The sequence below is a fragment of the Rhopilema esculentum genome, chromosome 4, assembly GCF_057945365.1.
Source record: "Rhopilema esculentum isolate cy_ngs chromosome 4, ASM5794536v1, whole genome shotgun sequence".
In the NCBI taxonomy this organism is placed as follows: Eukaryota; Metazoa; Cnidaria; class Scyphozoa; order Rhizostomeae; family Rhizostomatidae; genus Rhopilema; species Rhopilema esculentum.
In genome coordinates this window covers 12305047-12318851 of record NC_142818.1, presented here as the reverse complement: position 1 = coordinate 12318851, position 13805 = coordinate 12305047, and the positions used below count along the sequence as shown (strand labels likewise).

At 39.1% G+C, this 13805-nt stretch overlaps 2 protein-coding genes across 2 annotated transcripts; both read right to left on the bottom strand.

The window, feature by feature from the left end:
- Positions 1-499: 499 nt before the first annotated feature.
- On the bottom strand, positions 500-9302 carry LOC135690966 (uncharacterized). The gene is made up of 6 exons (XM_089116111.1): positions 9013-9302; positions 7474-7533; positions 3233-7324; positions 2669-2891; positions 2095-2267; positions 500-1631 (listed from the first exon to the last, which is right to left on the bottom strand). The coding sequence occupies exons 2-6, from the start codon at positions 7531-7533 to the stop codon at positions 1164-1166; spliced, it is 5016 nt and encodes a 1671-aa protein (XP_088972237.1). The 5' UTR covers positions 9013-9302; the 3' UTR covers positions 500-1163.
- A 419-nt stretch (positions 9303-9721) lies between these two features.
- LOC148960440 (D-galactoside-specific lectin-like) lies at positions 9722-12709 on the bottom strand. The gene has a single exon (XM_089116113.1). It carries the CDS (start codon positions 11983-11985, stop codon positions 11524-11526), a length of 462 nt encoding a protein of 153 aa, XP_088972239.1. The 5' UTR covers positions 11986-12709; the 3' UTR covers positions 9722-11523.
- Between the last annotated feature and the right edge of the window lie 1096 nt (positions 12710-13805).

Genomic DNA, 13805 nt, shown 5'->3' with positions numbered 1-13805 from the left:
TTGTGCGTTAAAAAGTAACCCACCCTATTCCGTACCTTGAAAAAATGTTACTTTTGACTGCTACTTGTACGTTTGATAGGGGATTTCCTAGCGTAGTGTTTTGATCTATGTTCTGGCGTATTATACTCTAAAGGGTGTCAAACGAAAAGCTTTGGTATGGCTCAAAATTTTTGCTTTTTTCAAAGCCATTTAAACAAGATTGTGCACTATCGTTTTGAAGGGGCAACTTTGGGAACGTCAATCTTAGTGATGCCAATTTTCTCCATTGACAAAACACGGCTCCTCACATCGGAACATTTCTTTCTCCTATTACTAAATAATCAGATCTTCAATTGCAGCTCTGCCGCGTCTTTATTTATCATTCCTTTCATAATATTCTTGATTTGAACGTCACTTTACAGACCCTGCTATATAATGCCGCACCAGAAACCACTTGCCTGTCTTGTCCTTGTTTAGAATTTCAATAGGAAACGCAGTGATTCTTCAAAAAGAGAGACTCTTCACACATGGACTGCTATGACAAACATCAATTATAAACATGAATGAAACATCCAACAAATGAAATTTAAATGTATAAAAAATTTAATGCTATTTTACATAATGTATATTTAGAATTTTTCCAAAAACAAGTCTGACTTTGTTACAAAGTGTACAGCGAGATTCTCTTTTATTCTACTCAGTTTGAATTATATATTAAAGTTACCAAAATTCCATGCACTTTAAACAGTCTAGGCTACATTCATTCAGTATTATTTATCCAATTCTTAATATTGTATTCATATTTGAATGTATAACTGGATAATTTTTTCATATATTTATATTAATATCAGATCTTTATATTCTACCTCAAAGACCTGAAGGTTCAATGTGTCTCTCGTGTGATATCCTTTAAATTTCATATGCCAATATGAATAGTTCTTTATTAATTAAGCATATTTACGAAGGACTTAAATTATCGATAGCGTAAAGTACTGCAAAAGTGCAATATTTGTGTTATTGAATGCAGATTACGTGTGCAAGTTCGTCATAACACGTGGGGTGACCCATTGGAGGGTTCCTATTTGCTTTTGGTGCCACTCAGATTCTCCTTCAACTGTCCTTTCAGTTAACTGGGCCATCAATTATACACCATTTTCTATCATTTAGCTAATAGTATGAAATTTTTATCGCCCATTTTTCTGTTTGGCGTGTACTGGGTGCTCCCACATCGATTCTGCTATTTCATCAAAAAGTTCTCGTTTCTTCCTTTCCCCGCTTCTCCGCCATTTTTCTCCTCCACGTCGCTTTCGCTTCCTCTTCTTCTCCAGCAGTACATCCACGGCGTTTGCCTCGTCAGGGACGCATTCATAGCAAATCTTCAAATATTTATATACATCTCCACAAGTATCGTCATCAAAGAAGATATTTGATGCCACTACCTCGCATGCTTTTGCACTCCGGCAGTTACCTGCTACCTTCTTGAAAGCATTATCGCTGTTGCTTTCACAGGTTTTATCCATCGATAGACCTTTTGGCGCTTTCTCGCAGAGCTGACTGTCCTCTCGACCCCAGAATACTCTCTGGACTTTGATCATTTCGTATTCTTTACATTCAAGCCAGGCCTTTTCACCTTCACATACATAACTGCAGTTCTGTAAGAAATTATGATCCACATTAGTTTCGACATCCACAGCAGGTTTTGTGCTTGTTAAAGGTGTCAATCGATATTTCAACATTACTTTACATATTAAATGCGATATTCATGTCTTTGGTGCCTCGAGATAAACGTTTGAATTAGCGTAAAGGAGAACGCAGAAGTTGTGTAAAGGTTATCAAAAATATGTGCCGCCGTGATAGTCAACTTCATATTTGTCTTATCGAGAACAGCATAGCCTTCATGTTTTTGGCATGTCGAAAAGCCATTTTTCTCAGCCCTTTAGAAGCCTGTTGCCTTATCCAATTGTTAATTAAGGCTTTAGACAATCAATGTTGATTTCTTAAAGGATGTTTTCCTTCTATCAAAAATTAGTTCATCAGTAAAACTAACAATCAATAATAATAATTTATTATAAGAAGCCATTTATTTAGCTTTAGTGAAAATATTATTGTACTCACTGGCATGGACTGTGTGGCTCCTATTTCTCCCGGGTTTCCGGGCGGACCTGGAGCTCCGGGGCTTCCACGCGGACCGGGCAGACCGGGTTCACCTGCGCTTCCCATTTCTCCTTTCATTCCGGGCCATCCAGGTGGCCCTTGGGGCCCTTGTGTCCCTGGCTCTCCAGCCGGGCCTGAAATGGAAAAGTAATTTAGGATAAAGAGTCTCTAAAATGTATAAATTTTATACTTTGAAATGCTGGATAAATTGATTTAGAAATGTTTCAATGCCGGTATCACGACAGAAAGAATTCGTGTTTCATGAAATAATTGATCGCAATTCATTAATATGCTTAAGATGATTAATAATTTCTCGTTGTCTAGTCCAGCTCTGTATGTCCCAGCATTTCCACTCCATTTCAAGTGTTCATATGCTACAAAATAGCACCTAACGAAAATATGGATGTAATTAAAACCAAATCAATTATGCCATGCTCGCAAGTCGATCCATTACTTTGTCCGATGTATCTTCAAAGGGATTTATTTATCATTCCTTCTTGCAGATTTAATGAAAGCTTACAAAAGACCCACTTACCGATTGAGCCTGGCTCTCCTGGTGAACCAGGTACTCCATTCATTCCAGGAAATCCTTGTTGTCCCGGTGTTCCTGCCTCACCGGCTGGTCCAGCTGGTCCAGGTCTGCCTGCCATGTTCGTATAGAACAGTTTCAGGTTCTGCTCTAGCAGTTGACTGACCATCAGATGCTCGAGGAAATCTTCCGTGACAATGTCTCCCTCTTTCGGCCATGCGTTTGGATCCTTCAAGGTATGTGTTTTTCGTTTATGCAAGATTTCTTATTTAGCGTGCTTCATTTGTTTTATAAAGAGCATTTAGTTTCTCAAGTTATTCAATTCTTAAAAGCTTTGAGGAATCTTGAAGCAGCAAGTTTTCAAACTAAACATTGTTAGCAAACTTATTTCAATGCAAACTAAGTTAGCAAACTTATTTAACAGCTATGTTTCTATACAAACTAAGTTTTATGCTATGGCAATTTAAAAAAACACAACAGTTTTTGATAATGATGACTGATATATCAATAAAAAGTTGGTGCTTTTGCATTTTTTAGACAGCAAAAATGCCAACGTCTGAAGTTACTCACTGTAAATCCTTCATATTTAGGTTTAGGGTCTTCTTCCTCATCTTCATCCTGAGGTTGCAGCTCTTCATGTTTTTGCGCCTTTGCAACTTTCACCTGCTCCTTGCTCTTCTCGATTTGCCCACGCTGACCAGCCTCTTGTTCAACACCAGACTTAACCTCCTTTGTCTCTGCTTCTTCTGGAGCTGTCTCGTTTTCATCATCGTCATCATCATCTGTGTCATACTTCTGATTACCAGATGCCTGATCTTCAGACTTTGGAGCCGCGAGCCCTGAAGAGGCTGAACCGCTTTCCGAATCATCATCTGCCTCAGCTGTCTGTACGTTAGACTCTTTTGCATCATTCTCAGTTTTGATCATTCTTGCATCTGCAGACAGTGAAGGTGCAGTCACGTTGCCTTGGTACTGACGAATGTTATTTAGGATATTTTGCGTTACATGTGCCACAGCCTCTTGTACGGCTGCACTCTCGTGAGGAGCGACTCCTGGCAACTGAGAACTTTTTTGTGGCACTGCAAGAGGGCGCGCTTTGGGTGCCTCTGGCTGCACAAAAGGTAAAGTGAATGAATGATCAGATCCGGAACCTTCGATGGAACGGCCTGAGCTCTCACCGGTCTCTCCTGAACCTGAGCCAGAAGTCTCTTCGTCGTCAGCTTGAAGGTTCTGGCTCTTTTGTTCCGGTTGGTCTTGCTCCAGCTTTGGTGCATCAACCTCTTTCGTAGCATATTCCTTTTGAATTGATGGGTAATTTATGGGCTTTTGTTGTTTTGCAGTGCTTGCCTCTGTGGGCTTCTTTGCTTTTTCTGTAGGAACGTCTACTTTCTCAGAAGATGAAACCTTGGATTTCGCAGGACTTTCGACGTGAGCCTTGAGAAGAGCATGGATATGTTGGTCAATTTCATTTCCGGATCCACTTGCTCGGTTTCCAGACATAAAGTCGAATCCTTCGCCGCTTTGCTCATCATCATCATCATCCCCACTTCCCTCTTCATCAATATTCAAAGGCCCTTCTGAACCGTAGTCACCAGGAAGAAGTTCTGAAGCATACTCATCGCCACTTCCAGAACCAGACCCGGATCCTTCCTTCTTGTTCCTTTTGCTTTTCAAAGTCGATTCAAATGACGAACCGATTGAACTTTCGATTTGCATTTCAATGTTTCCTCTTGCATGATCACTTCCGGAGCCAGACACGGAATCATCATCATCATCACCACTTGCATCATCCAAGTAATCACCACCATAACCTCCGGGCAAATTTCCTTCACTTTCGGTTCCATTAAATACCATAGTCCATGACTTCGCTTTAGGGCTGTTATTCTTTGATGTTTGTGTTTGTGGAGTTTGGCTTTTCTTTGTCTCCGGCTTCTTAGTCCCGACTGAGGTCATCAAATCCCCGAGCTCATTTTCATTGGCTGCGGCATCATTCACTGAAATAGACTGCAGCTTTTGCAGATCTTCTTCTGTGATATCATCCCCCGTTGCACCAGGTAAATTTTCATCGCTGTCTTTCAGTTCTATCTTTGATGACGTTTTTAATAGATCTGCTCCTTCACCGTACCCATCAACAGTCGCGTTTTTACCACTTGGCAATTTTTTCAGAGCCTGTTTTTGTCCGACTGGCGCTTGTGCTTTTGCTGTGCTTGCAACCTTCGCCTGTTTGTTTACATTTGGTTGCATTGCTGCGTTTGCTACTTTGCTCACTTTCGTCGCTTGCGTCTTAGCAGCTACCGGCCTCTGGGGTTGTTGTCCCTGGCTGAAAGCGTTTTTCTCCACTTGCTTATTATTTTGTGCTTTTGCTATTCTTGCAACCTTCGCCTGTTTGTTTACATTTGGTTGCATTGCTGCATTTGCTGCTTTGCTCACTTTCGTTGCTTGCGCCTGAGCAGCTACGGGCCTCTGGGGTTGTTGTCCCTGGCTGAAAGCGTTTTTCTCCACTTGCTTATTGTTTTGTGTTTGTACTTGTTGTGCTGTTTGTGAGTAGGCCGTCTGTTGAGGTGCAGCGGATTGGGCAACTGGCTTCTGACCTGCTACCGCGTTTGCACTTGATAATGCTGAATTCTTTGCTTTTAGAGCTGCCTTTCCAGGTTTCGATCCTCCTTGTTGGGTATTTGCGGTAACTTTAGGCCCATTGCTTGCCTGCACATAAGACTGTGCTGGAGCAGTTGCCTGGTTGTGCTGTTGTGTTTTTGCTGCAGTTGTGCTTGCTTTATACTGACTTGCTTTAGCTTCTGGTCGCTTCTCTGCGCCTGCGCCTTGGTTCAATGCATTCTGTTGTTGTTTAGCTGTCTGTTTTGGCTTTTGGAATCCATGTTGTTGCTGTTGTTTTTGCTGTTGCTGTTGTTGTTTGTTGATCTGAACAGCGGTCTTTGCGGGCTGTTGATTGGCCGGTTTCTTCAAAGTTGTAGCTGTATTGGATTTAGTTGCTTGCTGAGGCATCGTATTTGACCCAGCATTCGAATAGGAATTTGTCATTGTCTGCTGCCAGTTTGTTGCAGATGCTTGTTGAACGGTTGCCTGTTGCTGTTGTTGTTGCTTTGTCTTTGTCATCGACTTGGACTGCACTTGCTGGCTTTCTTCTTGCTTTTTCGTTTCTTTGATCTTTTCTACTTTCTTTTGGTTCACTTCTGCTGCGACCGCTTTCTCAACACTGTCTCCAGATCCGGACCCGGATTCTGGTGTTACCTCAAGGTTTGACCCAGAAGATTCATCATCATTCTCCATCGATGACAAAAATGCGGCTTCATTTGCTGTAAGGCTTGCAGTCTTGGCTTTAGCAATCGGTTTTTCTTTATTTTCCGCCTTGATTGCTTTTGGCTTTTCTTCTGTTTCTTGCTCTAAATTGCCTGATCCGGATCCTGACCCGGATGCAGATGAGTTGGTACCCTCTTCATCTTCTTCATCACTCTCAGAATCCATATCCTCTACGATCTCTTCTGCTGTCATCAGCTCTTCACTTTTCTTCTTGATTCCAGTCCTCTTTGCAGCGTTAACTGCTTGTGGCTTGGCAATCGTTGCTTGATTGGCGTCTACGGTTGCATTTGTAGTTGTTTGATTTGCTAACTCTGGTTGAGTTTTGTTGACATTTGTGAAATACTTTGCAGTGGGAGCAGCGCCTACCTCCGTGTTCAATGGTACAGTTGTGTAGTTTTTCTGCATCTCTTTTTCAGAGAACATGATTACCTCGGACTTATCTTCCGGTTTGGTTGTGGTGTTGTTTATCGCTGCTGCACTCTGCATGTTTCCAATAACTGCTGCCTCCATTTTCTCCTCCTCTGCACTAACTTTCTTTGCTTCCTCCTCCGTGTTTCCTCCATTACCGGCTGATGTGTTATCGGCACTTGATGTTGCATTAGGGGCCTGCACTCGTGAAGTTTCATCCAGACTGTTAGATGGCTGCACAGTCGATGTTCCATTTTGACTTATATCATTGGTACCATTCACCCCTGTCTCATTTGTCACAACAGGCATTGTCTCATTTGCAACAGTTTCACCTGTTACATTTGCACCTGGTAACGTAAAATTGGAAATACTGCTCTCTTGCCGTCCAATCTCTGCAGTATTATTTTTAGCCTCTGCGGTATTATTTTGGTTTTCAAAAGCTTCAACAGTTTGCCTAGCCTCCGATCCACTGTTGGCTGATGTGCCCAGGGATGGTGCATTTGTCTGTTTGCTTGTCTCTGGAAATTTGAAGTCATCAGTTTTGCTAGCTTGATTGGCTTCCTGTTGTGCCGACTTGATATCAAGCTTGTCACTATTGTTAGCAATATTACCCCTTTTATCCTGTGGCTCTTCGTCGTCCCCTGAGGACGATCCATCATCAGTATCCCCTGACTCCGTGACGTCATCCTTCTGCTCGGCATTACTGTCATCGCTCGTGTCAGCCTTGGTATCATCTCCCTCGCCACTCGCATTATCAGCATACTCTGTGACGTCACTCTCGATATCTTTTTCCTCTGATCTACGCATTCTAGTTCGTCTAAATCGAGTGAATTCATGATCTGGGTGACGTATTTGCGATTCCGAAGAGTCTGGTGTTATTGCGTTCAAAATTTCTTCGAGGTTAAAAGCTTTTGCGATCTCTGCGTGTACAAGTACCTACAAATATAAAATGATTGATATTTTCATACTTTGTATTTTTGCTATGTTAAATGTAAGTTGGCTTTGTATGTGACTGAATTCACGGAAATATTTGAACCTTGACAAATATGAAATGTCTTACAAAAAGTAATAAAATTTTTACTTACCAATCCAAGTGCAAGGAGAATTGTCGGCCACAAGCTGAACTTGAGTCGTATACGTCTCATCTAGAACATAAGAACACAGGTTTTAATTTTTTAAAGCATTAAAGTATCTTTGCTAAATATACTTATGTTCTGGTTCTTTTAGCAAAGTTTGTTCTTTTCCTTAAGTCATTGAGAGTTGATATATTCATATATATAGTTGTGGTGCAAATTATCTCCTTGCTTGCACATGATATCAGTTAGTTTTCGACGGTGAGATCCCTTGGTTATCTCCAGCTTGTTTATGATTTGGATGCCCACGTTTTATCTCAAGTCAAACCCCGGGCCTTGCAGTTTAGATTTCACTGCAACAGCACTCCAGCGTACATTGTCAAACGCATCGTTTCCCAACTACCTTTCCATCAAGCCTAGTTTGATATCTTTATTATAAGCTCGTGATATCGTACATCTGAATAAAATTAGCTTAGAATCAAATGCTTGGTGAATTTAGCCCTGACAATCATCAAGGGTTTTCTCGTTTTTTACGAATGGCTATGACCCAAGATATGTCTATCGGAGCTCAAGTATATTTTTCTCTCTTTCTGATAACATTTGTGTCTTTTAACTACTATAATCTACTGTGCACTTTGTATTTATTTTTCAGTGTCTTCCTACGTTTTAATCGACTTTATCTAATCAGAAGCTACGAAGGGCCACTATTGCCTACGTTCTTCCTGTGTAGAGTGCATAATTAGGAATCACTGATATTTAGTCATTGTGGAATACATTTTTTATAAAGGTAATTGCTGTCTTAAAGCAGTATATTCTTTAAATCTGTTTTATCTTCGCTAGCTCCAAGCTATATTTATTCTAGACATCATATTGCAAAAAGACACATTTGATTTGCTTCATATAATTTCTTTCTTCAAACAAACTACTAACAATATCAACTATTTCCGTCGTTTTAAATACATTGTTCTACTAGTGGAGTCAACATAGAATCTAGCCTATTTATCCTGATCAGTCTCAATAAACATTCAGGCCACTACCGGAACCTTTTGCTTTTTAACCGCATTTTCCAGTATATCCAGCAGAACAAGCACTGAAATAAACTCAGTGCAGATCTATAATTGCCAAGCGATATTACTTATAACGCGTTAAATCAGCTTAATAAGGCAAATGTTGATATGTGCTTCAGTCGTTTACAGCCTAGGACCTTTCCGCGATTAATTTCTTTGTACAGTTCTTCAAAAACAGTTTATTGCAGATTGAATATTCACTTTATGTTCTTAATGGAGTATTTAAAGCGGCAAATATGTAACACTGATGGAAGCGATTATTTTCGGTTCGACTCTGTAAAATGCTTCTGCAGCAGCTTAGAAATTAATGTAGAGTTTATTTCTTCATAACTATTGATAAATCAAACAAAACTAGTTTGATATCTCCCTAATTCTTCGCCAATACACTTATATCTAGCAATATACTCCATAAGCTGCACTTTGATAATAATTTTCTTGAAGTTTGCATCAGTAAGCGATAGATGATATTGTAGCCTCGTCTTACCTTTGTGTTTATAGCCTTTCCAGCTCTCTATTTTACTGCATCTGTGCTCCAAAGATTACAACAACAATGAATAATATATCCGGTTTAAAAGACGTATTTCCGTGAAATCTGCGAAGTAAAATCTCCGGTTGAAGAAATTATATATATTTTGTGCAAAATAATTGTGTTATTTTAGTTGGATGTTGTTTAGATTTCGCAGGCAGAGCTCGGCTAGGTCATAGTTCATTCCCAAGCAATGAGAACATTGCAGCACAACTCAGCTGTTTGGCTTCAGTGAATAAACTGAAAAGAATCGCGCATCGATCTATTTTATGCATCATTGACTTAATTCTTGATCTGCAGCCATGCGTGACCAGCACAAATGGGTCCCATACAAGCTAGTGATTTGCTTTAATGATCACTGGCTACCTGCTTCTAGGCCCGCGAGTTTATCAGGGCTTGAGTTTCACTTGGTTTTCCTTGAGGCAAATGCATCGATGGAAAATGCAAGCCTGAATCGTGGATTTACTGAATTGAAGAATTAAGAATCGAGATCGATTTCTTTCTTGGTCATGGCTACCCTTTCTTTTTAGTTGTATTTCCTTCTGATTGGCATCTGTTACGAAAACTTCTCCTCTTTCTCTCTCTGGTTTTTTTATTTCTATTATTTGCTACTTCTTCTTGCTACTACAAAATTTTCCTGCTTCCTATTTTGAAGTAATGAAAATGTTGTTGCTAACAATTGAGATTTGTTGTTAATAAGAATCTTTGCACATGTAGATTGAAGTACGATGTCCTTCTGTGGGAAGTTAGAAATTTTGCAAAACTGTGTTCCTTGATTTAGAAATTCTACAGTTACTTTCTTTGAAAATGTGAAAGAATTTAAAATTGCTCTATTTGATCGCAATTCACCTTGGCCTGTTTCGTGTCATGTTTTAGCACTTTCCAACTTTGCTCATTTCACTTCATGTGGTTTAGTTAAATTCGTCATCAAGTTGGAGAATTTTTTTAGGCAAATGTTGATTTTGGGTGGCTTAATTGGGTAATTGTCTTGAAAGATTTGAAGAAATTGAATTGAGATTTGCGTCTTGTAAAAGTTTAGGTCAGACTTGGCAATAAACATTTTAAATAGGCCGCACTATTCTGCTACCCTGTGTTCTAACCTTTGACACAAGTTATCGTAACATAAACAAATAAAGTTGTTTATAAAAATCAAGCTAATTAGCTTTTTTAATTGTTAATTATGTTTCAGTTTTACTTGCTGTCAAGAAATGTCGTTATCCATTAGTATCATTAACCTGTAAACTGGATTTATTTTTTAACACATGTTGTATATATTATTTAGCTTCTAGAGTAAGTTAGTTGTATAGTTTGAATTACGCTGTTTAAACTTTTTTGTTAAGGTTGCAAGCAAAATAATAAAGGTGTCAAGTCTTTCTGTCATTCAATAACGACTGAAAGTATTTATTTTTGAAAGAGCATTTCTATCTTTTTTTAAAATTTGATTTTTATTTGAAATAGTAAATGTTGTTAAACGTTGCTTCATATCGGTTTTAATTTTTACGGTTACCAAAGGAATCTCTCAGATTGACAAATCTTTGTCATCTTTAAACTTGATGAATCTACTTAAGATATAACCAGTACTTTAAAAGTAAATTCAACCACGGCTCATTCAGATAAGACGCAAGTTTAGTAGATGTCAAAAGAAATATTAAACGACCAATCTTATTCGGTATTTTTAGTTTCTTACAATACCATAAATTTTGGAAATTGCAATTTCCATTTTTATAATATAATTTCTAATATTTCTTATAATATTAATTATTATAATGTATGCATGGATGCATAATTGCAGTTATATTGCAAAGTCACTAAAATGAACTGTGTGGCTGTCACATTTTTTAGGAAAAGTTATCTTGTTAATGTTATGTAAAAATTAAATATTTTCGTCAAGAAGACCCTTTTTGTAATGCTTCATTTTTATAGCATACTTACTTTAAGTGATTGACCTAATACCTAAGGTCTATTTCAATTATCTGAATTGAATTAGTATGCTTAAGGCATTCATAGAAGATACCAATAAATAAGGGCTGGGTTCTAGAATGACTAGATTGTTTTGGTTTGCTAATAAGGTGTTCGTGCTCAGAGAATATAACATCTTAGTCAATCTTAGTCTAAAATCATTCCGTTGGCTTGGGAAGCCAGGGTGTACGTTATCTGGAAGCAATTGTCGTATATTAAAGATTTTTAAGAGATGTACCCTTAGCACCTCTTTTATTGACATATTCCATGCATAGGGACGTATTCCTGAATATTACCAAATACCTCTAAGAGTCTGTTGTAAACAAGTGATGTTTTCGTTGCAAATATGTCTATTGTTAAATGTTTAACTCAAATGGACAGTCCGTAAAACCTTCTTTTGTATAAATCTTTACTCGTAGGTCATATCTGGAAACTCCTAGGAGGCTTAAATCTTCCTTGCCAAGTCAACCATCACCATTCGAGAACCACAGTCCAACAAATATTGAAAGTCTAACTAGCCTTCGAATCTTTTCCGCGTAATCTCTCAATCAATGATTTTTTCATTCCAGTCATATGTCTGCATTCATAAAGCACTCGTAGGTATTTCAAAACATTGGGGCAAAGCTCGGTATCAAAGAATACCGTCGTTGCGGGAATCCTGCAAGACTCAATCCCGTGGCACATTTGTTTGATCTTCAGTTTAGCATAGTCTTTTTGAACTGGCTTGCACATGTCCTTATAACTCTTCGTTGCCAATGGCTGCCCCGGTTGGCATGTCGTGACGTCATCTCGGCCCCAGAACGCGTCTACAATTCTGATTCCTTCGTAATTAGGACAGTTTATATCAACATACTCTCCTTCGCAAGCTAAACCGATTGACTCTGGCATTTTCACCCAGTTTGTCAACTTCTTTTGGTGACCCAATACACTAGTTACGAATGCTATCACTAACAGTAAAGCAGCTTTAGGCATATTGTTTCTTTTATCGCTTTTCCACTACGATGTTGGTAAGAATTCTCTTCATGTATCCAATTCCCTTTCTCCTTTAATTAATAGAATTAAGGCTCCCTTTGCTGTTTGTTGTTCAAGCTCTGCGATGCAGCCAACTTTCCAACTGAAATCCGTGTTTCGCCGCGAGCAAGGCAGATGATCGCTGTTGTCAATACGAGGTTGTTTACAATTATGAAATGACCGAATCATGTGATCACACGCCTTGGTGCCGCAAAAGGCCTGTCTACCCGCTCCATTGACTGCGATTACGCGAATGAAGAAGCGCCTAAAACCCGTCATAGTTTTGGAAAGCTTGCAATTGTGCACCATCTGTTTAACGATACATAGATCCATGTTCCCAGCATAGAAGTGGAAACAAATTGAAATCTTCTTTTCTTTGACGTTGTATCTTTTTTCTCCTCAACTCTATTCAATAAATTGCTATTTTTAAAGAATATTTCTTTGTAAGCATGCATATTTAGCTAGGCTGTTGAGGCCAGAAGTTTTTTTTCTCAAGGGAAGATATAAGAATTTGTATCATGCAATCCAAGATCTAGCATCCGCCGATAGAACATTCTTAACACACAATTTCTCATCCGGGACTTTAATTTCGTGTGTCTTTTCTGCCAATGGCACCCCTCTTGAGATCTAAATGCCCCTATGTTTTGTAAAAACGACTAAGATCAGTAACAGCCTCATCCAGTCCACCCACCATCCATCCAAGTATCCGTCTTTTCTTATAAAGAATACCAGAAATCGTAAAAAGACCGTAATGGCTTGGCTTAGCTGTTTTTATATTGTTTATACAAGATCTCACAATGAATATTTATACTCGTGAGATGAGAACTTTAAGTCTGCCATCCTACCACACTGCTAGGTATTGAAAGCATAAAGTATTCTCATACGAGGGTATGAGGGTTGGCTCTACGATGAGAAATCCCTAAGGTAGGCGTTTCTCAAAACAAACTCTGGTATTAGGGACGAAGAGGTGGTATGAAAGACGCAAGTTGTGAATGTGGCTCTTGATTTATAAATGTAGATTCTACAAGAAACAATCAAAACATAGGGTAACTGAATAAGAAATAGTTTGTTTTGTATTGTATTGCGTTGCATTGCATTGCATTGTATTGCATTGTATTGCATTGTATTGCATTGCATTGCATTGTTTTTTATTGTTTTGCGAAGGTAGTTTTTGACACTAAACAGCTATGCTTATCGATCAATTTCCTGGTCCTTCTTCTCGATGTGACCACACCTCGTGATTCCTACGCCTGGAAATACAGAGAGCTGGTGGCTCTCCTTTCTCTAAGTTAAAATTTGGTCATGCCAGGGACTCGAACCACGGACCCATCGGTCTGTAGTCAGCTACCCAGCCACTGAGCCATCCAAAGAGAAATGTTCCTCCGACTCAGGCTGACATACCTCATAATGGGGCACTGCATTCTAAAACGCCTTAAAGGTAGCGCTTGCTAACGAGACCCCAAAAGGCTTCTTTTTTTACTACCTATCTTCCGATAATAGTTTCTAGGAAACTCTTGAAGCAGTGCCTGTCGAGCGGTGTCCTGGTCCTCTTTCCCTAGAATAGTAGTCTTGTTATCTCTGGTAAATAAAAATGTTTGTTTTCTTCAAATTTTCTGTCAAGGATACTGGGGTGCTTCGAGCAATAATTCCAGTTACACAATTGTTATGTACAGAAAAGAAAACGTGTTCCATACTTTCTGGTTTGGTAGCCACAGCTATCGTGACAGCTTTCTTTGGAATATTGGTTTTTTGTCCAGGAAGCGAGAAAATAAGACAAGCTG